This window comes from Tamandua tetradactyla, chromosome 6 (genome assembly GCF_023851605.1).
Source record: "Tamandua tetradactyla isolate mTamTet1 chromosome 6, mTamTet1.pri, whole genome shotgun sequence".
Classification (NCBI taxonomy): Eukaryota; Metazoa; Chordata; class Mammalia; order Pilosa; family Myrmecophagidae; genus Tamandua; species Tamandua tetradactyla.
The window spans coordinates 144,232,400-144,256,558 of record NC_135332.1 but is presented as its reverse complement, the minus strand read 5'-3'; the positions used below and the strand labels follow the sequence as shown (position 1 = coordinate 144,256,558).

The following is a 24,159-nucleotide window of genomic DNA, read 5'->3' as shown; positions in this document are numbered from 1 at the left end:
CCATTACCTGGCTGAGTTGACACATATACCTAACCATCACAGTCCACCCCTTGTCAACTTGGCAGTTATGCACATCACCTTAAATCATACTTAATCACTAAATAAAAAACAATAACAGACATAAAAAGGAATGAGATATGGTTCGGCACTAATGATATTCCTACTTTTTGGTTGTATAGATTTAAGTACTAAGAAATATTTTTCTCATAAATAAGTAGATAGGAATAAAACTGGTTTTGTTATAGTGATATCATGTAATTCTTTGATGCCCAAAGCTCAGAGTCACATAATGAACTCTCATCAAGCATTATTTTTACACACCTATCATTTGATGACTAAATTATGTCCTTCTTCAATTTTGTTGAAGTAACAGGATTAATAAACAACTTTACTTACAAAAGCATTATTATGCAGTTAGAGTCTTTCTCAATTTTGGTGATATATATATTAAATAGTCTTTACCAAGGCTTATCAGATGACTATTATATTTGTTGTCTTTTTCATTTACATGCATCTTGTTTAACCAGTAAGGGTTGGGAAAATTAAAATACAATTAATTTAAGTAAACTTTTGCCATACAATGTATTTTGATAAAACGCTTTATCTTAGCACATACTTTAAATATATTTTTTGTCAAAATTCAGTTCAACCAATTTATGGAATATGTATGCCCTATAACCTAATTGACAAAGTCTGTCCTCATTGCCAGTTGGTCATAAAACACTGACTTTCTGACTGAAAAAGCCTTACTTCGTGTTTTAATTCAAATAAATGTGTTATTATGTGTCATCATGATGACCACTTCATTTCTAAATTCTAAGTAGATAGATAAATAGATAGCCAGCCAGCCTTACCATGAATTTCTTTCTGCAGAAAAGTGCTGCTTGCTTTCAGGAACTCATTAATTGAAAAAATAGCTCAGACTGTCCCTTTGTTTGGTACCTTGGAGGTTTTTACAATCTCAGACAGTAATCTCATCATAGTAAGATTCAGAATAGGCTTAAGGTGTGTTTATTTGATTGTTTTTTTTTGGAAATTGGTAGTAGAGTAATATAAAAGAGGAGTAAGGAAAGAAAAGTCACATGAAGGTTCATCTTCCAGCACGTTCTCAAGCAGATCAGTTTTAGGAAAGCATACACATGGAAGCTAAGGATATGGAAATAGATTTTGATAAGAAATTTTTTCCATTATCTCTTAGAAAGATTTTTGTACCCAGGTTGAAGTCCTAATTTACTGAGTGAGGCCATTTACTGGGAACATCTTCTTCTCTTCCCTTACCCTTTCTAAAGCAAATTCCTTCATAATTTGCCTTAAATCTCTTTCTATTAAAGATAGAATTTTAGCCTCATATGGGCCTAAGAATATACCAGGCTACTGCAATAATTTTTAAGTGGTTTCTTTACATTTTAGAGTTTTCCCTCTTCCAGTTTAACATATATATATAATGATGCTTTGTCTTTTCTCAAATCTATCCTTGGCTATTTTCTAATAAATTTACAAACTTAGATGATATGGGCATATTCCTTGAAAGACAAATTAACAAAGCTTACTCAAGAGGAAATAGATAACCTGAATATTCCTATTCTATTAAAGAAATTGAATTTTTGGTTAAAAACTCTCCCATAAAGAAAACTCCAAGGTCCAGCTGGTTTTACAGGTGATTCTACCAAACATTTAAGGAAGAAATATTACCAGTTCTACACAAAATAGAACAGAAGGGAACACTTCCCAACTCATATATAAGGCCACCATTACCCTGCTACCAAAAACAAAGATGTTATAAGAAAGGAAAACCACAGACTAATATCCTTCATGAATATAGATGCTTACCTCAAATTTATGAATACTAACCTCAAGTGGGACTTCGGTGCCACCTAGAAATCCTATTTCATTTCCTAGGTCACTTATCTCCCATTATCCTCCATGTCTACTTCATACCTTTTTTTTCCCACCTCAAGCCTCCAAAACATCTCCCATTCCTACAATCAGCCGCTAAGTTTGTTTCTTATTTCAGTGGAAGTAAATTGAAGACAACATTAGTAAAATTTGACTCAGGATGCCACTCTCTTTTTAATTTCTCCTTGCTTCATTGGTCGTTCCTTCTTAGTCTTCTTGTTTCCTTCTCATTTCTCCAACTTTATAACTCTATACTTGTGATCTCCTCCAGCCAGACCCATGACTTTAAATACCATTCATATGCTAATGATTTCCAGATTTACATATTTAGCCCAGAACTCTTCTCTTACCTCCAGTTTCATATATCTAGCTGTCTATTCAAAATTTCCATAAGCATCTCAAATATAACATATCCTTACCAAAATTAAAATCCATCCCAAACTTGCTTCTCCTACAGTTTTCCCAATTTCTATAAATGCCACTTCCACCCTTTGACTTGTTGAGATAAAAAAAGAAACCTCATCTTTTCTTAGGTTGCACATCTAGTTTCTCAGCAAATCCTATCAGCCTTTCATTGATAATATATCCAGAACCTAACCACCCTTTATCATTTCTGTCACTACCACCCTTTATCATTAAAATACCTTCCTAACTTTACAAGTCCTCCTGCATCCATCTTTGTTCTCTTGTAGTCTGTTCTCCATCAAGCAGCCAAATTAATCCTTTAAAAATAGACTCATCTGTTTAGAATTCTCCAGTGGCCTCCTTTGTCACTCAGAGTAAAACCAAAATCTTTACAAAGCCTTCCCAAACTCCTGCTAACTTTTTGACCTCATTCCCTTCACTCTTTTCCAACTTAATCTACTCCAACTGCGCTGACCCCTTTGCTATTCTTTGAGCACACAAGAAAAAACCTCTGAGTCTTTGCATTTGCTATCCCCTTTGCCTGGAACATTCTTCCTCTAGATATACACCTGGGCTTCCCCCTCACTTCCTTTAGGTGTCTACTCAACTGTCGTTTGATCAGAGAGGCTCTCCTTGATTACTCTATATAAGCTCATTTATATAAGATGGCACACATACCCTCCATCACTATCTGTGCTCTTTGCCTTACTTTATTTTTGTTTATTTTAATTGTAAGTATGTAATTTGTTTACTGTCTTTCTACTACTACAAGAATGTAAGAAGCTTTTCTTTATTAACTACTTATCCCCAGTGCCTAGAACAGTGCCTGGTACTATTTAGTAAATATAAATTGAATGAATGAGTGCAAAATAGCAACAACAGAATTAGGAATAGTGAGCATTCTTCACAATGGAGAAGAATAAAATAGGACAATAAGAAAAGTGTAAAAGAAGTCCAGAAAGAGAAGAAAAGTTAACCAGTTTTATAGAGAAAAAGTAAATAATTGTACATGCTTAGGCATAGGAACACAATAACTCTGGGTAAATCCTGAATTTACAAAGTAAAGAGCCTTCTTGATCTTAGTAGCCTGTGAAGGTGTCACAGAATAACTATTATTGACCCTTGTCACACACCACCCCTTCAAATAAAGTGCTTTAGGTTTAGGGCATCCTATTTTAAAAAGTGGGAAGATGTGTAATAAAATTAATTTTTGAACTTTTACTTCTACAAATAGCATTTTAGAGCAGGAGGAACTTTACAATTTTCCCCTGCTAGTGGTTTTTTAACCCTAGATACACATTTAAAAGCTGGGGAGTTTTAAAAGCATAACAGATGCCTGTATCCAGTCTTCAGAAATTCTGGTTTAATTGCTCTGAAATGGGTGAGGATCACTCTTTAAAATCAGAGGGTTAGCTTAGAACCAGGGTTCACAACCCTGCCTGGACATTAGAATCACATTTTAGAATCAGCATTTTAATAAGATCCCCAGGTGAATCTTACCACGCTGAAGTATGTGGAGCACTGCTTTAGGTTGGTGGTTCTCAAACGTTACCATGTATAAGAATCACCTGAAGAGTGTGTTAACTCACAGATTCCTGGGCTCCAACCAGAGATCAGATCAAAGGTCTGGGATGGGGCCCAAGAATCTGCATTTTTAATAAGCTTCATCCCAGTGTGGCTGTTGGTCTAGGGACCGCACTTTGAATACTATTGCCACCAAGGCATTTGTATCTTCTTATCCATTTGTTTTGACATTTTTCTAACCTCTAACATTTTTCTAACATGTTTATACCTTGTGGCCTTTTTGTTCAACACTGTGCTGATACATCTAATCGTTCTGCTTGGCCCATGTGACTTAATGACCAGTCAGAGACTAAATAATCTAAGTCATGGCAGTGTAGTGTGGGAAGCATGTCAGCTGATAACACGTAACACTAGTACAAACAGCATTGTCAAACCAAGAGGTAAAGACGAGAAAAACAAGTGCTGTGGTTAATGAAAGGAGATCAAATAAGAAGAGAGCAATGCCAAAGGAGTGAGGAGAGTTTATCTTGTATGGAAGAAAAGTGTACGAAACTTGACTTCTCATCTTTTATGTTTGTTTGGTGCTTTGAGCATCATTACAGTATGTTGTCTTTGGTGTTTTCTAGTTGGACAGCTGGTTCTGCTCTCACTGTCTGTCTTGGCAGAAAACTCCCTGAGGAATAGAATTTAATTCAGTTTTCTTTATTCTTCCCATTTTTTGATCATTAAGCTATAATCTATATACATTAAAATTCACCCTTATTAGTGTACAGTTCTGAGAATTTTGACAAACCTGTATGTTGTATAATCAGTATCACTAGCCCAATCAAGATTCCTTTGTCACCCCCTCCACCCCACCCCCGTCAGTCACTTTCTGATTATTATAGGTTTCATCTAAGCCAGAAAGCTCAAAAACTCTCACTTAGGCCTTTCCCTGTATGATACACTTTTAATAAGCTCAGCCCCCTGTGGTACCACTAAGTGGCATTTATGGAGTGTTGCTTAACTTCATGCTGTGTTCTGTATTACTAGAACAGATGTGAGCCCTGATACCCAGGAAGTCCTAAGTAAAACATTCTTAAGTAATTAATTTTGTTTATAGAATTCTTTTTAAAAATTAGTGTAGTTGTTAGGCACCTTGAGTGTATACAAGATTTTATTGTTTGTTCTGGGTAATAAAATATAGTAAATATATTCCTTGTTCTCCAGCAACATATTACACTCTAATGTAGGTTGACATACTTAGGTTTTTTATGTTTATTTTTCAAATTATAGAAATGATAAAATAACTATAAATTTGGAAGCTGGAAAGAGGGACAAATCACTTATGATTTCACCTACTTCTAGACTATTATTGTGTTTTCCTTTGAACTTCTTGTTTTGAGTTCTTAGGTTTTATGCATCTCCATACTTTTGTTGTATCCTGATTAGTTTTTGAACATCTTCATCCACGTTTTCAAATAGTTTTCCTTCCAAACTATTATTTTAAATGCTATGTTACCTTTATAAATGGCCCATATTCAGATCATTGCTTCTTTGACCTCCATTTGGACATTTAGATGTTTATACTTTCATGATTCAGGCGTATATCTTCTCCTGTTCTTTTACTATAATGAACTTTTTTTTTTTTTAGTATAATGAACTTTTAAGAACAAGAACAATACCATGAACTAAAACATTAAAAACTTAAAGAATGTATTTTACACACGATTGTCCTGCTAATCCACAACTTCTTTTTTTTATTAATTAAAGAAAAAAAGAAATTAACCCAACATTTAGAAATCATTCCATTCTACATATGCAATCAGTAATTCTTAACATCATCACATAGATGCATGATCATCATTTCTTAGTACATTTGCATCGATTTAGAAGAAGAACTAGCAAAACAACAGAAAAAGATATAGAATGTTAATATAGAGAAAAAAATAAAAATAATAATAATAGTACAAAAGAAAAAACGCAAACAAACAGACAGACAAAAAAAAACCTATAGCTCAGATGCAGCTTCATTCAGTGTTTTAACATGATTACTTTACAATTAGGTATTATTATGCTGTCCATTTTTGAGCTTTTGTATCTAGTCCTGTTGCACAGTCTGTATCCCTTCAGCTCCAATTACCCATTATCTTACCCTGTTTCTAACTCCTGATGGTCTCTGTTACCAATGACATATTCCAAGTTTATTCTCGAATGCCGGTTCACATCAGTGGGACCATACAGTATTTGTCCTTTAGTTTTTGGCTAGACTCACTCAGCATAATGTTCTCTAGATCCATCCATGTTATTACATGCTTCATAAGTTTATTCTGTCTTAAAGCTGCATAATATTCCATCGTATGTATATACCACAGTTTGTTTAGCCACTCGTCTGTTGATGGACGTTTTGGCTGTTTCCATCTCTTTGCGATTGTAAATAACACTGCTATAAACATTGGTGTGCAAATGTCCGTTTGTGTCATTGCCCTTAAGTCCTTTGAGTAGATACCCAGCAATGGTATTGCTGGGTCGTATGGCAATTCTATATTCAGCTTTTTGAGGAACCGCCAAACTGCCTTCCACAGTGGTTGCACCATTTGACATTCCCACCAACAGTGGATAAGTGTGCCTCTTTCTCCGCATCCTCTCCAGCACTTGTCATTTTCTGTTTTGTTGATAATGGCCATTCTGGTGGGTGTGAGATGATATCTCATTGTGGTTTTGATTTGCATTTCTCTAATGGCCAGGGACATTGAGCATCTCTTCATGTGCCTTTTGGCCATTTGTATTTCCTCTTCTGATAGGTGTCTGTTCAAGTCTTTTTCCCATTTTGTAATTGGGTTGGCTGTCTTTTTGTTGTTGAGTTGGACAATCTCTTTATAAATTCTGGATACTAGCCCTTTATCTGATATGTCATTTCCAAATATTGCCTCCCATTGTGTAGGCTGTCTTTCTACTTTCTTGATGAAGTTCTTTGATGCACAAAAGTGTTTAATTTTGAGGAGCTCCCATTTATTTATTTCCTTCTTCAGTGCTCTTGCTTTAGGTTTAAGGTCCATAAAACTGCCTCCAATTGTAAGTTTCATAAGATATCTCCCTACATTTTCCTCTAACTGTTTTATGGTCTTAGACCTAATGTTTAGATCTTTGATCCATTTTGAGTTAACTTTTGTATAGGGTGTGAGATATGGGTCTTCTTTCATTCTTTTGCATATGGATATCCAGTTCTCTAGGCACCATTTATTGAAGAGACTCTTCTGTCCCAGGTGAGTTGGCTTGACTGCCTTATCAAAGATCAAATGTCCATAGATGAGAGGGTCTATATCTGAGCACTCTATTCGATTCCATTGGTCGATATATCTATCTTTATGCCAATACCATGCTGTTTTGACCACTGTAGCTTCATAATATGCCTTAAAGTCAGGCAGCGCGAGACCTCCAGCTTCGTTTTTTTTCCTTAAGATGTTTTTAGCAATTCGGGGCACCCTGCCCTTCCAGATAAATTTGCTTATTGGTTTTTCTATTTCTGAAAAATAAGTTGTTGGGATTTTGATTGGTATTGCATTGAATCTGTAAATCAATTTAGGTAGGATTGACATCTTAACTATATTTAGTCTTCCAATCCATGAACACAGTATGCCCTTCCATCTATTTAGGTCTTCTGTGATTTCTTTTAGCAGTTTTTTGTAGTTTTCTTTATATAGGTTTTTTGTCTCTTTAGTTAAATTTATTCCTAGGTATTTTATTCTTTTAGTTGCAATTGTAAATGGAATTCGTTTCTTGATTTCCCCCTCAGCTTGTTCATTACTAGTGTATAGAAATGACACAGATTTTTGAATGTTGATCTTGTAATCTGCTACTTTGCTGTACTCATTTATTAGCTCTAGTAGTTTTGTTGTTGATTTTTCTGGGTTTTCGACGTGTAGTATCATATCGTCTGCAAACAGTGATAGTTTTACTTCTTCCTTTCCAATTTTGATGCCTTGTATTTCTTTTTCTTGTCTAATTGCTCTGGCTAGAACCTCCAACACAATGTTGAATAACAGTGGTGATAATGGACATCCTTGTCTTGTTCCTGATCTTAGGGGGAAAGTTTTCAATTTTTCCCCATTGAGGATGATATTAGCTGTGGGTTTTTCATATATTCCCTCTATCATTTTAAGGAAGTTCCTTTGTATTCCTATCTTTTGAAGTGTTTTCAACAGGAAAGGATGTTGAATCTTATCAAATGCTTTCTCTGCATGAATTGAGATGATCGTGTGATTTTTCTGCTTTGATTTGTTGATATGGTGTATTACATTAATTGATTTTCTTATGTTGAACCATCCTTGCATACCTGGGATGAATCCTACTTGGTCATGATGTATAATTCTTTCAATGTGTTGTTGGATTCGATTTGCTAGAATTTTGTTGAGGATTTTTGCATCTATATTCATTAGAGAGATTGGTCTGTAGTTTTCTTTTTTTGTAATATCTTTGCCTGGTTTTGGTATGAGGGTGATGTTGGCTTCATAGAATGAATTAGGTAGCTTTCCCTCCACTTTGATTTTTTTGAAGAGTTTGAGGAGAGTTGGTACTAATTCTTTCTGGAATGTTTGGTAGAATTCACATGTGAAGCCGTCTGGTCCTGGACTTTTCTTTTTAGGAAGCTTTTGAATGACTGATTCAATTTCTTTACTTGTGATTGGTTTGTTGAGGTCATCTATTTCTTCTTGAATCAAAGTTGGTTGTTCATGTCTTTCCAGGAACCCGTCCATTTCATCTAAATTGTTGCATTTATTAGCGTAAAGTTGTTCATAGTATCCTGTTATTACCTCCTTTATTTCTGTGAGGTCAGTGGTTATGTCTCCTCTTCCATTTCTGATCTTATTTATTTGCATCCTCTCTCTTCTTCCTTTTGTCAATCTTGCTAAGGGCTCATCAATCTTATTGATTTTCTCATAGAACCAACTTCTGGTCTTATTGATTTTCTCTATTGTTTTTATGTTTTCAATTTCATTTATTTCTGCCCTAATCTTTGTTATTTCTTTCCTTTTGCTTGCTTTGGGGTTAGTTTGCTGTTCTTTCTCCAGTTCTTCCAAGTGGATAGTTAATTCCTGAATTTTTGCCTTTTCTTCTTTTCTGATATAGGCATTTAGGGCAATAAATTTCCCTCTTAGCACTGCCTTTGCTGCGTCTCATAAGTTTTGATATGTTGTGTTTTCATTTTCATTTGCCTCGAGGTATTTACTAATTTCCTTGCAATTTCTTCTTTGACCCACTCGGTGTTTAAGAGTGTGTTGTTGAGCCTCCACGTATTTGTGAATTTTCTGGCACTCCGCCTATTATTGATTTCCAACTTCATTCCTTTATGATCCGAGAAAGTGTTGTGTATGATTTCAGTCTTTCTAAATTTGTTAAGACTTGCTTTGTGACCCAGCATATGGTCTATCTTTGAGAATGATCCATGAGCACTTGAGAAAAAGGTGTATCCTGCTGTTGTGGGGTGTAATGTCCTATAAATGTCTGTTAAGAGTAGCTCTTTTATAGTAATATTCAGATTCTCTATTTCTTTATTGATCCTCTGTCTAGATGTTCTGTCCATTGATGAGAGTGGGGAATTGAAGTCTCCAACTATTATGGTATTTGTGTCTATTTCCCTTTTCAGTGTTTGCAGTGTATTCCTCACGTATTTTGGGGCATTCTGGTTCGGTGCATAAATATTTATGATTGTTATGTCTTCTTGTTTAATTGTTCCTTTTATTAGTAGATAGTGTCCTTCTTTGTCTCTTTTAACTGTTTTACATTTGAAGTTTAATTTGTTGGATATTAGTATAGCTACTCCTGCTCTTTTCTGGTTGTTATTTGCATGAAATATCTTTTCCCAACCTTTCACTTTCAACCTATGTTTATCTTTGGGTCTAAGATGTGTTTCTTGTAGACAGCATATAGAAGGATCCTCTTTTTTAATCCATTCTGCCAGTCTATGTCTTTTGATTGGGGAATTCAGTCCATTAACATTTAGTGTTATTACTGTTTGGATAATATTTTCCTCTACCATTTTGCCTTTTGTATTATATATATCATATCTGACTTTCCTTCTTTCTACACTCTTCTCCATACCTCTCTCTTCTGTCTTTTCGTATCTGACCCTAGTGCTCCCTTTAGTATTTCTTGCAGAGCTGGTCTCTTGGTCACAAATTCTCTCAGTGACTTTTTGTCTGAGAATGTTTTAATTTCTCCCTCATTTTTGAAGGACAATTTTGCTGGATATAGGAGTCTTGGTTGGCAGTTTTTCTCTTTTAGTAATTTAAATATATCATCCTACTGTCTTCTAGCTTCCATGGTTTCTGCTGAGAAATCTACCCATAGTCTTATTGGGTTTCCCTTGTATGTGATGGATTGTTTTTCTCTTGCTGCTTTCAAGATCCTCTCTTTCTCTTTGACCTCTGACATTCTAACTAGTTAGTGTCTTGGAGAATGCCTATTTGGGTCTAATCTCTTTGGGGTGCGCTGCACTTCTTGGATCTGTAATTTTAGGTCTTTCATAAGAGTTGGGAAATTTTCAGTGAAAATTTCTTCCATTAGTTTTTCTCCTCCTTTTCCCTTCTCTTCTCCTTCTGGGACACCCACAACATGTATATTTGTGCGGTTCATATTGTCCTCCAGTTCCCTGATCCCCTGTTCAAATTTCTCCATTCTTTTCTCTATAGTTTCTGTTTCGTTTTGGACTTCAGATGTTCCATCCTCTAAATCACTAATTCTATCTTCTGTCTCTTTAAATCTATCATTGTAGATATCCATTGTTTTTTCCATCTTTTCTACTTTATCCTTCACTTCCATAAGTTCTGTGATTAGTTTTTTCAGTTTTTCTATTTCTTCTTTTTGTTCAGCCCATGTCTTCTTCATGTCCTCCCTCAATTTTTGATTTCATTTTTGAAGAGGTTTTCCATTTCTGTTCGTATATTCAGAATTAGTTGTCTCAGCTCCTGTATCTCATTTGAACTATTGGTTTGCTCCTTTGACTGGGCCATATTTTCAATTTTCTGAGCGTGATCCGTTATCGTTTGCTGGCCTCTGGGCATTTAGTCAGATTTCCCTGGGTGTTGGACCCCACAGGTTGAAAGATTTTTCTGTGAAATCTCTGGGTTCTGTTTTTCTTATCCTGCCCAGTAGGTGGCGCTTGTGGCACACGTTTGTCTGCGGGTCCCACCAGTAAAAGGTGCTGTGGGTCCTTTAACTTTGGAAAACTCTGCGGTGGGGGAGGTTCGCCAGCCGAAGCGGCTTGGAGAAGTGGCAGCCGGCCCGGGGATCAGAACGCGGGGAGGGTCGCTGGCCGCCACAGCCCGTGAGAGCGCCCATCCGAATCTCCTAGTCCGCCCAGGGCGCCAAGCGTGGCAGGAGGGCGCCAGCTGCCGCGGCCTGGGAGAGTGCACCGTTCCCAGCCGGACTGGGAAGTCACGTGTCTGGAAGGGACCCCGGTCACCGTTCTCCACGGCCTGGGGATCTCCGATCCAATTCTCCCAGTTGGTCAGGGGGGCCACGCGTGGGGGGGTCGCCAGCCGCCGCGGCTTGAGGGGACTGCCTTCCCAATTCTCCCAGCTGGCCTGGGAAGGAGGAAGGGAGGGACACCAGCCGCTTGCCACCCCGGCCTGGGGAAGCCCGCACCCCTCGGCGATCTTACCGGAGCGGGTTCCCCCAGCCAGTCAGCCGTTCCAGGATGGGGTACGCTGTCTTTTTGATCTCTGTCGTGGCTCTGGGAGCCGTTCTGTATCATTTCTACTCCCCTAGTAGCTGTTCTGGAGGAGGAACTAAGATCTGCGCGTCTTACTAAGCTGCCATCTTCTCCGGAATTCTCTATCTGAATGGCTGGGACCGCGCTCCCCACCACGCAGGCCAGACAATGGCTCCTGGGCGCACAGGCGCATCGCTCGGCGGTTTCTGCCTCCCGCCTCCTGCCGGGACCTGGCCCCATAGGCCGGGAGCTATAGCCCGCGGGCCTCAGCGTACGCTCACCCTCCACCGCCCGCCCGCAGGCCGCGCCCACCCACTCGGCGCAGTGACCGCCCGTGCCCCGGGCGGCACCTCGGGACATGTAGTCCAGGGACAAGGGCCGCACCACGGCTGGTTCTCCGCGGGAGCATCTAATCCACAACTTCTTTAATAAAGAAAAAAAAAGGGAAAGGAAATAGTTCTAAGATATCAGTTGCTTCTCATGAACCAAAGGAATTTTGCTTCCTTCCCTTACCCTGTCCAAAGTTCCTCCACCCTGCCACTTGTTCTAAAATCTGTTCAGTTTTAGAACAAAGGTAAAGAACAAAGAAGTTTTTACCAAGTTCTTCCTAGATAAGATTTTTCTTTCACAGTGGTGGAAATAAGCATATAAGCCCTTGCCTTTTCTTTTCTTATAGTCTAAATAACTTTTGGATTTCTCTCTGCTGGTTGTGTAAATGGAAATTTCGAAAGGAGTAATTTTTTATTCTTGTGTGAACAGGGAAAGAATTCCTCTAATGGTTGAAACAAATTTGAGATATATGTGGACACCCATGTTTTGTTCTCTCTCCTTTTTAATTTGCTCATTTTTCATTATCTTGTTACCTTAAAGAAAGAAGAATCCAGTTTATTACAGCCTCCTAAATCTCCCAAGAAACCACCTAGAGTAAAAACAGCAACTCAGAAACTTTGGAAGGGCAGCTCTTTTTATCCAGTTTCTTCTAAGGATGACATGATTGACAAAGGGTAGGTGCAGCCTTTTGGGTGATGTACTTTTCCATAATAGTAAGACATTTGAATAATCTATAAATTAAAGAGCAATTGAAAACAAAAATTTTTATTTTTATGTGGGTTCTTCTTATATTTCAGTGATATGTGTTAGAGGTTTGTAATTCCCAGGCACACTCTAAATTAGGGGTAGAACTCCGGAGATTAGTATCATTAAAGAGATGGTGTTCCAGCCTTTTGTGAGCTCTATAACCAAAATAATTCTCTGAGAAGATTGCCCCCCCCAATTCTTATTTGGCTCAATTCAATAATTCAGTGTTTCTCAAACTTGAGGACTCATAGCACTCTCAAAAATATTGTCATTGTTTAATACAATATAATCTTTATTTGTTTAGATTTGCCCACATATTTACCCTTTTCATTATTCTCTATTTCAGCTGGGATTATTTTCTTTCAGCTTGAAGGATGCTCATTAGTATTTACTTTGATGTTCATTGTGTATGTCACTGACAAAGTCATTGAGAAATTAGGAAGAAGAAATTCCAAGAGTCAGAAAACTGACAATAGCTGGAAGAATACATTGAAGTTAAAAAGAAACTGATTAGTATAGATCAGTCTTCCTTTCACTTTTTATTTAGAGATACTTATAGATTCACATGTGGTTGTAAGAAATAATATAGAAATACCATATACCTTTATCCATGATCTCCCAGTGTGGTATTACGTATCTATGGTAGTATATCACAACCCAGGAAATTGACATTTATACAATCTATCTATCTTACTCATACTTCAGCAGTTTTACATGAACGCATTTGTTTATGTGTATGTGTGTATATTTAGTTCTTTGCAGTTTTATAACAGGTGCACTTTCGTGTCACTACCACCACTGCCATTTTATAGCCACATCCACCATTTCCCTTCACCCTTCCCCTAATCCCTGGCAACGATGAACCTATTCTCCATCTTTATAATTTTATCATTTCATTAATATAATATGAATGAAATCACTCAGTATGCAACCTTGAGATTAGCTTTTTTAAATGCAGCATAATTCCCTTGAGATCTAAGTTGTTGCATATATCAATAGTTTGTTCCTTTTTATTGCTGAGTGGTATTTCATAATCTGCTCTTCCTAGAAACTTGGGTAAAAAATTTTGGACTGATAATAATAATAGTTAAAAGTCATGGCATTTAGGGCAGGCCACAGTGGCTCAGCAGGCAGAGTTCTTGCCTGCCATGCCAGAGACCAGAGTTCGATTCCTGGCATCTGCCCAAAAAGTCGTGGCATCTGGGGGGGAATATTTATGTTACAGTTATTCATTTTTACTCTTTTTGATGCTATTATGAATGAAATTTTCTCTTAATTTCAGTTTCAGGCTGTTGCTAGTATCTAGTAATAAAATGAACTTGTATGTCTGTCTTGTTTCCTAAGACTTGGCTGGATTCGTTAATTAGTTCTAGTAGTTTTTTAATGGATTTCTTAGGGTTTTCTATATACAAGAGCATGTTTCCTCTTCTGAGGATAAAGGCAGTTTTACTTCTTTATTTCTGATCTGGATGCTCTTAATTTCTTTTTCTTGCCTAGTTGCCCTGGCAAGGCAGGCCCTCCAGTTCAATGCTGAGTAGGAGTGGTGAGACTGGACATCCTTGTCTTGTTCCCAGTCTTAGGGGAAAAGTATTCAGTCTTTCACCATAAAGCATAATGTCAACTGTAGGTTTGTCACAGGTTCTCATTTTGAGGAAGTTCCTGTCTATTCTTAGTTTGTTGAGACTTTTATCATGAATGGGTGCCGGATTTTGGCAAATGCTTTTACTGCATCTGAGATGATCGTGTGGTTTTGTTATTGATTCTACTGATATGGTGTATTACATTAATTCATTTTTGGATGTTTACCAACCCTGCATTCCTGAGATAAAACCTATTGTTCATGTGTATAAACTTTTTAAAATGCTTTTGGATTCAGTTTGCTGGTATTTTGTTGAGGATATTTGTGTTATATCCATGAGAATATTTGTCTATAGTTACCTTTCTTGTGGTGTCTTTGTCTAGCTTTGGTTTCAGAGTAATACTGGCCTCATAGAATGAGTTAGGAAGTTTTCCCTCCTCTTCTGTTTTGTTTTTTTTTTAGAAGGATTGGTATTAATTCTTATTTAAATATTTGTCAGAATTTACCAGTGAAGCTATCTGGACTGAGTCTTTCTTTATTGGAAGATTTTAAATTATTGATTTAATCTCTTTATTTGTTATTGGTCTATTCAAATTTTCTGTTCTGTTTTGATAATTTTTCTTTCTAAGAATTTGTCCATTTCATCTAGATTATGTAATTTCTTGGCATATGGTTAGTCATAATCTTTTAATTTGTGTAAGGTTTATCTCATCTTTTATGCCTGATTTAATTAATTTGAGTCTTTTCCCTTTTTTCTTAGTCAGTCTAGCTAAAGGTTTGCCAATTTTGTTGATCTTTTCAAAAACAAACTTTTGGTTTCATTTAATTTGTCTAATTGTTTTTCTATGTTATATTTCATTTATTGCTCAGTGGTGCTGGTTATAGGAATATGTTGTTGGAAATGTGGATTGGGTTAGCCAGTCAGCACTGTCTGCTACATGAGGGAGTGGAAACTGATGCTGTACCGACATTTAGTCTGAGAAGAGCATGCAAAGTACTATGTTGGTGGACGACGGTGGAGGTAGAAGTGGAACAGGCATGTTTTAGGGAGCTTGTAAAGAAGAGATAGATAAATGCAGTGGAACCTGGGAGCGGGGGCTGGATAGGAAAATAGAAAAGATATAATGTCCAAAATCATTAGTCTTAACTCCAAAATCTTCCATTTTCTGTCCCCAAACTACCTTATACAAATTTTTATAAATTCCACCTGTTATGAGAATTAAAATATATGAATTATATTTATCACTGTTTGTTTTGTAGTATGAATTTAACTTATTTTCCCCTTGCCAAAAGCAGATTGGTTAACTTGCTGCCTTTTAAGCAGATTTTTCCCTACCTATCTTCATTCATTGCTTATGCTGTTCTCCCCATCTAAAGTAGATGCACATATACACACACATAATAAATATACACAAAGAATATAGCTCCTGTTCACTTTTTTTCAGGGCTCAGGAAAATGTCATTACTTTAATTACTAATATAGCTTGAAGGGACTTTTCATTCCTACACTTCCATAGTATTATCTAATCCAGTTATTTGGCATATATCATATACTCACTTAAGTTCATTCAATTGGGAGTTATTTTATTGAGAATTATTTTTCTGTGTCAATAAACCTCATTTTCTTAACCACCTTCTTCAGAGATAGAACTAAAATTATCTTTTTTCCCCTATTCTCTCATAGTTCTCAGAAGAACTCCTAATATGTACCATGTATATACCAGAGACACTCAACATATACTTGTTGATTTATTGCTTCTCATCTCTATAATTTAGGTCAAGGAGCATGTCATTAAGCAGCAAAGTTATTCATTTAACATCTTTCACTGACATTTCTGAGTGTCTGAAGCCCCAGCTGGATAGAAGATATTATTATTCAGAAGAACCTAAGGGAAGTATTTTGAGTACTGAACAAACCTGATTCTTCGTTTAACTCATCAGTAGCCTCTGATTTTAAAGGACTTTATTGATTTACATAATATTTCTTTACTAAGCAACGTGATTTATTTTTTTGCTTTGCAAAAGGATTTTTACAAGAATTTTCCCCTTGTATTTCCTTTTGTAGTACCATGTTGCTATGTACTCTATGTTTACTGCTTTCAGAAACATCTGTGTTCTGGTTTTGGTATGATGACACTTAACACACAAAATGAGACCCTCCAGAATTTTTATTAAATTTTCAAGAATTGATAAAAATAATATTTGATGTTATGATTTGGAAGTTTAGAATTTTTAAATGGCATGATATTTCAAGGGCATGGTTACTCTAATTTTGTATGATTATTTATTTTATACTAAGCAAAATTTTCTCCTTTTCTTCTAATTAGGGCGTTTTGTTTCTTAAACATGATTTTTTAGTTTGAAATGCTGATAGTTAAACTTCAGGAAAACATTAAATTCTCACCTCAGAACTTGTTTAGCAGGGGGATAAAGAAAAAGGTGCAGAAGAACTATGACAGAGCAAGAATCTTATTTTAACCCTAAATTGCTCATGCCACAGTTGTTTTAAGATTACAAAGATGTCTGAATTTCATCAAACAATAGCAAAGAGTTTGTGCGAATAGTAGATACCCTTTCATATTCTGAAATTTTCTTGTGCTTAGAGAAAAAAGCATTCTTCTGTGTTTCAAGAAAGGGGTTGCCAGCGTTGTTGGCAAAGAACTCATAAACTGCAAAGTTTTATGAGGCTTTATACTGCCATTTACACTCTGCAGGCCATGACCTGCATGGCAGAGAAGATCCAAAGAGGGGCCCCTAAGGACAGTTAATGAGCAGCCTTGAGAGGCCTTGAAGATAGTTCTTTTTATAACCTAATTGTAGCCATAATAGCAGTACTTCAAGGCTAAAATAACAGTTAATATGTAGGAAAGAGGCCACCAACAGAGATTTGGAGGACTCCTAAAATGGTATTGCCATGCCTGAAATATGAAAATATGAGATTGGGGTTTCAAACTTCAACACTAGGTTTGAAATCAGATTGATTTCTAGTAGAATTAACACTATTGCTATATAGTTGACTCCATACATGAAGATCATATGACATTCAGATGTAGATATATTTCATTAATTACATATATGGTATAAAATAAAATAAAACAGGCCAATGGGACATGACCGCCTAGAAGAATTTATGAAACCCTATTGTACAATCTATAAAAAATTACAGTGTTTCTGGATGGATAATTGACTTCTGTTTTGTTATCTAGGTTAAAACCATGTTAGATGTTGGTGCCTTGGGTGGATTTGACATGGAAAATTTGTTGCAATCTTTGTACGTAGAAAATAGAGCTGGATTCTTCTTTACTAAATTTTGTGAGCATTCAGGGAACAAGGTAGAAAATAACTAATTAGATTTTAAATCTAATTTTATAATTTTACTTCACTTTAAAATGAGAGGTTGAAATAATTCAATGCTCAAATTATTTTTGATGTTAAATTCCCATCAAAATTTGATGTTAAATTCCCATCTCCTCTTGTAAGAAGTTTCATACTGATTATTAGTAAAAATTTAAATTGTCTTTGGTTTACTATCCCACTAAAGTTACAAAGAACATAAAAATACAGATAGACAAAGATTGACTTGCATAACTAAAAGCAGTTATTTTCATATAACTTTATATCAGTTTGCTAAGTGCTTAAATAGTAGATTTTACATTTAGAGTGGTTTCTATCCTTTAATTTTTAATAATTCTAGCTATTACTAATTATAGTGGATAGTTGCAAACTTATTTCCATATTTTTTTAATTACAAAGATTGTTTTTGTTTTGCTCAAATGGAAAGTAACTGGTTCAATTATTAAAATAGGATTTGGTTCTGGTGTGATGTGCATTTGCCCATATATATTAAAATGCTTTCAATTTTTGGTTTAATGTCATAAATATGTGTTTACTTTTTAACTGTTACGTAGAACAACTTACTTTCAAGACCAGTTTTAATGACCAATTATGTAAGAGGCATACATGCAAAAATATATTGTTCCAGTGACAATACCAATAAATATTTTGTATTAATGCCAGTTTGTGATAGAAGATTAAAACCATCTTAAATTGAACCTGATTTATGGTAACACCAAGGAGCTAAACAATTATTTATATTTTGAAATCAGAGTTTTGTAGAGCTTTAATAATTGGGTGGTAATAATTTATGTTCTTTTTCCGTTTGCAGTGGTGGAAGAACAGTGTGTACTTTTGGTTTGATCTACAGGCTTATCATCAGCTTTTCTACCAAGAAACGCTTCAACCTTTTAAAGTATGCAAGCAAGCCCAAGTAAGTAGTAAATAACATTGGCTCAATGTGAAGCTCTAAGTACACAAAGAAATGAAGATTTCTGTTCAGCCCTAAACAAGAGAAACCCGGGAGTACAGGCAAAAAGGTAGCAGTTAAATCGTTGCCATGGGATTACTTTACTTTTATGTCAGCAGAATATTGTTTTCTAATCTGATTTGCAAATTCTCGGTTTTATTTGGTTCACTTTATTTTCTCTTTGCTGCCAACTACTTATTCTCAGTGAAGGACAGTCCATCTTTTTTTTTCCTAATTTATATCGTTTTGGTTTGCTTGTGAGTGATTTAGAAGAAAACCGTAAGAGTGGACTTGTAATGAATTGTTGAAGCATGTGAAAGCAGAAGCATTGACTGATGTTGTTCTCTGAGCTTCTTGCAGAAATCAGCTGTTGATACCCTTAGGTTGCTGTTCTGTTTAAAGGCCAGGGGAGGGTATTAACTGACTCAATGTGGTAGTGACCCTGTGTAGTCTGCTGGGCTTCTGTGCTATATGCCTTATATATAAGTGACTCAGAGAGTGACGGAAAGAACATCGCAAGACCTCTCCAAAGCAAAATAGAAGAGCAAAGTAAAAAAAAAAAAAAAAGAAGAGAAAGAACAGAGGATTCTCTGCAAAAGGAAACAAGGGATAGCCTCTTCTTTAGGGGAAAGAAAGGCGACAGAATTATGCCTAAAGCATACTTATCTTTTCAGGTTTTTATTCTGCAGGCTCTTTTGATCTTCTATGGAGAGAGGTCTTCAAGCCTAGAAAACTAGTCACTTTTACATCTTGTTGAACACTTCAGTGGTTCTTATAGTCTGGATTACCCCCATTCCAGAGATTCTTCTCAACAGGGCTAAGGAGACCAGCTTAGTCATTTTATTCTTTATATTATAATCTTGTTCAAGACATAAGAGAATACTGCTGGATATTTGTTGTGACTTTTACTTCCCTGAATCTGACATTAATAATTATGCTTTGTAAATCAGCTGACAGCATTGTATTTTTTACTGTGAAGAAAAGTACTTCAGTTCCTCATAGCCCAGACCTGGCTCCCTGAGATCATGAAATTATATCTGTAATTTGCCGATACCATTTTCTGAGACCACACAGTTGAGCTGTCTGCTTGTTAAGCCTTTACCTGTAATTCTCTTCTTTCCCTCTTCCCCCTAACCTATTGCCCCTGTCTTCTAAAGTATCATCCGTTATTTTTATTATGTTTTTACTACTACAAAGAGTACTCCTCCAGAAACCTTCAGCTGCTCGGTTAAGTGCTCTTTTTGTTAGTAATCACCATATTTACATGCACTTATAAAAGAGAAACTTTTATTTGTGTTTGGTAGCTTTATTAATTCTTAGTAATGGTATAATTCAGCCAACTATACATTCTTGTGAAAGGGGTCACAGTCAATTTGTGGTTATTCTGAGAAGGATTATTCTCCTTTAGGATTATCTAGGCCTATTACATTTAAAAAAATTTTTCCCTCTCTGGGTTCTTTCATTGGGAGTCAAAGCTGGGTGGGGGAAGGGGAACAATGGAGATATGCTTTTAGGTGAAGAGGGAAGAAGAAAAGGAGAGCAAATTCATGTGGTTCATTTGACTTGTTTGCTTTTTGCTTCCATGGTTATTTTATTTTTTAGTTGGAAGAGCAATTGTCTAAATAGGGTTAGGTTTTAATTACCCAAGATCTCCATGCTTCCATATATAGGAATTGCCTCTAATAATTACCATAATCCTCTATATTTGTTTCACACTATGAAATACCATTCCTTTCTTTATAATAGAAATACTGTCTGACTTTCTTCAAGGGTACATTTCCAATATAGCTCTTTGAATTTTTAATACGAATGGCAGAATTAAGTAGCTAGCACTGTGTTAAAATTGCTGTGGACTTGATTTTTTTGTTGTTGTTTAAAATGGAAAGTGAATTTGCTCAGTGTACTAAATAGGATGCAAGCACTGTCATGACAAATATATAGAAATATGCAGATCAATGTAAAACAATAATTTAGTTTAAATGAAGGGAAATCTTTTTAAATGTTATGGTGACATATTCCCAAGAAGAATCTTTTCCTCAGTTAATTATACATTTCAATAAAATAAAGGTGATAATGGTATAAGTGGAAGTTAGCTTGTGTGAGGTTTCCTTAAAAATGAAATTCCGACCTTATTAATCCATGCCAGGTAAACACTATAACTAAAATGTTCTAGTAAGTGCAAAAGGGGAGAAAGGAGTTTAGTTACCATTTCTGTTTGAATAGTCTAGAGAAAAATTGTTACTGCAAATATAGCAAAGTGTTAAGACTGACTGATCTAGAACATTATAGTACTGAATTTCAGTCTCAAATTTTGCTAAGTGCTCATCATTAGTATGGCACATTTTGGTCCATGATGTTTAATGCCAAACTAGATACCAGTTTGTTACAGAAACAAAGAGATTACTGCTGCTTTTTTTTTGTTTGTTTTTAATATATATATATGTATATATATATTTAAAAGCCAGATATAGTTCCACATACAAAGGCAGGTTTTCTGAGAGGCAATTTACAGGAAGTAGTCTGGGGCACACTGGGTAACATGAGGCTCTCCACAGCAAGGCCCTAGGTCAGACTGAAGGAAGGAATATTTTGAAGTTTTTTTTTACATGATAGCAGCCTGGTACTCACAATGGTAACAGTAATTGGGTGCACTGAAGACAGTAACCACATTCCAATCATGACACCAATTGCATCCCTCCATTACAAGTTGATGAGCGCGAGATGCAAGACCATGGGCATGGTTAAACGTTTCAGAAATGTCTTGTCCAAATGTGTGGCCAGCACCACTAGTCGAAATACCCCACCCACCATGATCATCGGGATCTGACCACAACATACCACACCTTGGGTCCTCCTGTGGAACTTCTTGTAAACAATCCAGGGCTGTTATGTGGTCCAGTGTATTTATGGATGGAGAGAGGCTGTGATGGTTAAGTTCTGGTGTCAACTTGGCCAAATGATTATGCCCAGTTATCTGTAAGCAAGCACTGGCCTGACCATTGCGGTAAGGATACTGGGTGGGTGGTTGACAAATTGGAAGGCTGGTGTGTTAACTCTTCAGTGAGTTGACTGCATCTGTGGCTGATCACATCTGCCATCAACTAAGGTGTGGCCCCACAATGAGATAATCCAATCCGCTGAAGGCTTTTAAGGGAAAAGAGAGACTCTTTCACTGCTTCTTCAGCCAGCGAGCCTCTCCTGTGGAGTTTGGACCCTTCATTGGAGCCACCAGCTTCACAGCATGTCCTCTTCCATTCCCACCATTATGTGAGACACCTTTAATTCTCATATTTATAGATCTCTCTTTTGGTTCTGTTTCACTAGAGAACCCTGACTCATACAGAGGCCACCATGGAGGCAAAATATCTGTCCAACTACTAAATCTGTAAGTGGAAGACAGATAGATCTGTGAAATATTTCCAAACATTGGCTCATTGACGTTCATCATAAAAGCCATGTATTTGGGTAATTTGCTGGCTTTCATGTTTTCCTCCCAATATTGTAATGCGTTCTGGATAATGCACCTTTAATGCCAAAAGAAGAGTCAGTCTCCACAGAATAATAACCTCTGTCAACGTGGTTGTCCCGGAATTATTTGTGTCTGATGATTTCCTACCAATTCTAAAAAGTTCCATTAGATCATGGAATTGACCCTCAACATCCCCACAGAAGTAACAGGCAACGAACCTCTTGCACATTTGATTCTTTTGCTAAAATTTCCTTAGCCTTTTCGCATAGGGTCCGCACTTGGTTCTCTTTAAGCTGTTTATATTCGGTCCGCTGCTGGACCCACTGGTCCAGCTCCTTGGGAACCTGTCTTACAAGGCGGCCAGCACTCCTTCGCCGCCGCCTGTACCTCTCGCTCCTCGGGCGCTGAACGCCGCTCCCCCTCCGCTCTTCTGCAGTCGTGGCCGCTGCCAGCTTCCCTCGGAAGAGGAAGGAGTCCGGGAGGGCGGCCCTGGCCCCTGCGCGCCCGGCCCAGGTCCGGTGGGGAGTTCCGTGCGCGCGATTTCGAGACCTCTGCTGGCCGTTCCAAGCCCCGCCGCGCACCCGTAAGGCTGTTAAGGGCGCGGCTAGGCGGTGGGGAGCGTGGCATGGGCCTCGGCTCCACGCCCGACATAGGTTGGCCGCTACCGCCGCCCCCGCCCGCCGGCAGGTCCCCGCTACTGTGCACTTGATTTTATATTATTTTCATACATCTACCAACCTGCATGCTAGAAGACTGGGAGTTGATTCCAAGAAATTTACATGCTTTTCTGTATCCTGGCAGACAAATTTTATTGCCCCATGAAGTATTGTAGAAATCCATGTAGGCATCCCTGATTTGCAAGGGGTGATCAGAAACAGTGATTTAACATGACTCACTAACTATATTCCAGGAGTTTGAACTACCCTGGGTATGTCCTAAATACTTAACTGCATGGCTTCTAGATGTTGCAGAGATAAAGTCAGTGATCCTAGCAACAGCTAGCCAGAGGGACTGTATATCACTGCTAAGATGTGGACCCTAGATTGCTGCCACAGGTAATACTGTGGCTTTTTTTTTTCTTCACATTGCATACCTTTTTCGTTAATAGAGTGCTACAAAAGAATGAAGCAGATGTGGGTGATGCTAATTTTTGTAACTTCTATTCTTTTAGAAATCTTTCAATTAAACTGTGTCCCAACAATGAACATGCATTTAGATTTTACCATTCTTCTTTCTACCACAACATACACATTAAAATTCGGTATCTTTACCCTCCTCTCAAACAATTTAAGGATCTTAAAACACTTTAATTTTTTATATAACTATTATGTAGTATTTTTGTTCATTTTGTCTTATACCCTCCAAGTAGTCATTAGTATTGTTTTTTATATTGTCAATGCTTGTTTAAATTTATTCCCTCACTTACCATTTTCTTGTTCACCATTATTATTTTTTTTTATTTAATTTTATTTTTTACATGAACAGGCTCTGGGAACCAAACCCGGGTCTCCAGCATGGCAGGCAAGAACTTTGCCACTGAGCCACCATTGCCTGCCCTCACCATTCTTTTTTAAATGCAATTTTATTGAGATATATTCATATACCATATAATCATTCAAAGTCTACAATAAATGGTTCACAGTATCATATAGTTGTGCATTCATCACAATCGAGTGTTGACCATTTTCATAACTCCATAAACAATAAAAATAAGAGTAAAAGTAAAAGTAAAAAAGAACACCCACAATATCCCATATTCCCTTTCTCTTCCTATTATTAATTTATTTTTCTTAATTTTCTTACTTATCTGCCCATACGTTGGATAAAGGCAATGTCAATCACAAGGTTTTCATAATCACACAGTCACGCCATAAAAACAATATAATTATCAATCATCTTCAAGAGCCAAGGCTACGGGATTACAGTTCAACAGTTTCAGGAATTTCGCTCTAACTACTCCAATACACACAAAAAAACTGAAAAGGGATATCTATATAATGCGTAAGAATAACCTCCAGAAATACCTCTTTCCTCTATTTGAAATCTTTCAGCTACTGATACTTTATTTTGTCTCATTTTTCTTCCCCGTTTTGGTTAAGAAGGCTTTCTTAATTCCACAATGCCCGGGCCAGGCATCCCCAGGAGTCATGTCCCACGTAGGGCAGGGAGGATAGTGAGTTTACCTGCAAAGTTGGCTTAGAAGCACAGGGCAC

General features: G+C 36.9%; 1 protein-coding gene and 1 pseudogene across 16 annotated transcripts in view; one reads left to right on the top strand and one right to left on the bottom strand.

Annotated features, from left to right (window-relative positions):
• RGS22 (regulator of G protein signaling 22) overlaps nucleotides 1-24,159 on the top strand; it is a 268,718-nt gene that overhangs the window by 163,098 nt on the left and 81,461 nt on the right. For 14 of the 16 annotated variants that reach the window (XR_013178357.1, XM_077167336.1, XM_077167333.1 and 11 more), the window contains 4 exons: nucleotides 12,389-12,522; nucleotides 15,951-16,066; nucleotides 17,382-17,506; nucleotides 18,340-18,441. Coding sequence is in view for 15 of the 16 variants with exons in the window: in XM_077167336.1 (XP_077023451.1) it covers nucleotides 12,389-12,522; nucleotides 15,951-16,066; nucleotides 17,382-17,506; nucleotides 18,340-18,441 (477 nt within the window). In the remaining variant the exon portion in view is untranslated. The remainder of the gene's footprint in view (nucleotides 1-12,388; nucleotides 12,523-15,950; nucleotides 16,067-17,381; nucleotides 17,507-18,339; nucleotides 18,442-24,159) is intronic. The other 2 variants (XM_077167334.1, XM_077167335.1) reach the window with 2 other exon arrangements.
• LOC143686403 (serine/threonine-protein phosphatase 2A catalytic subunit beta isoform-like) lies at nucleotides 20,944-22,127 on the bottom strand (annotated as a pseudogene).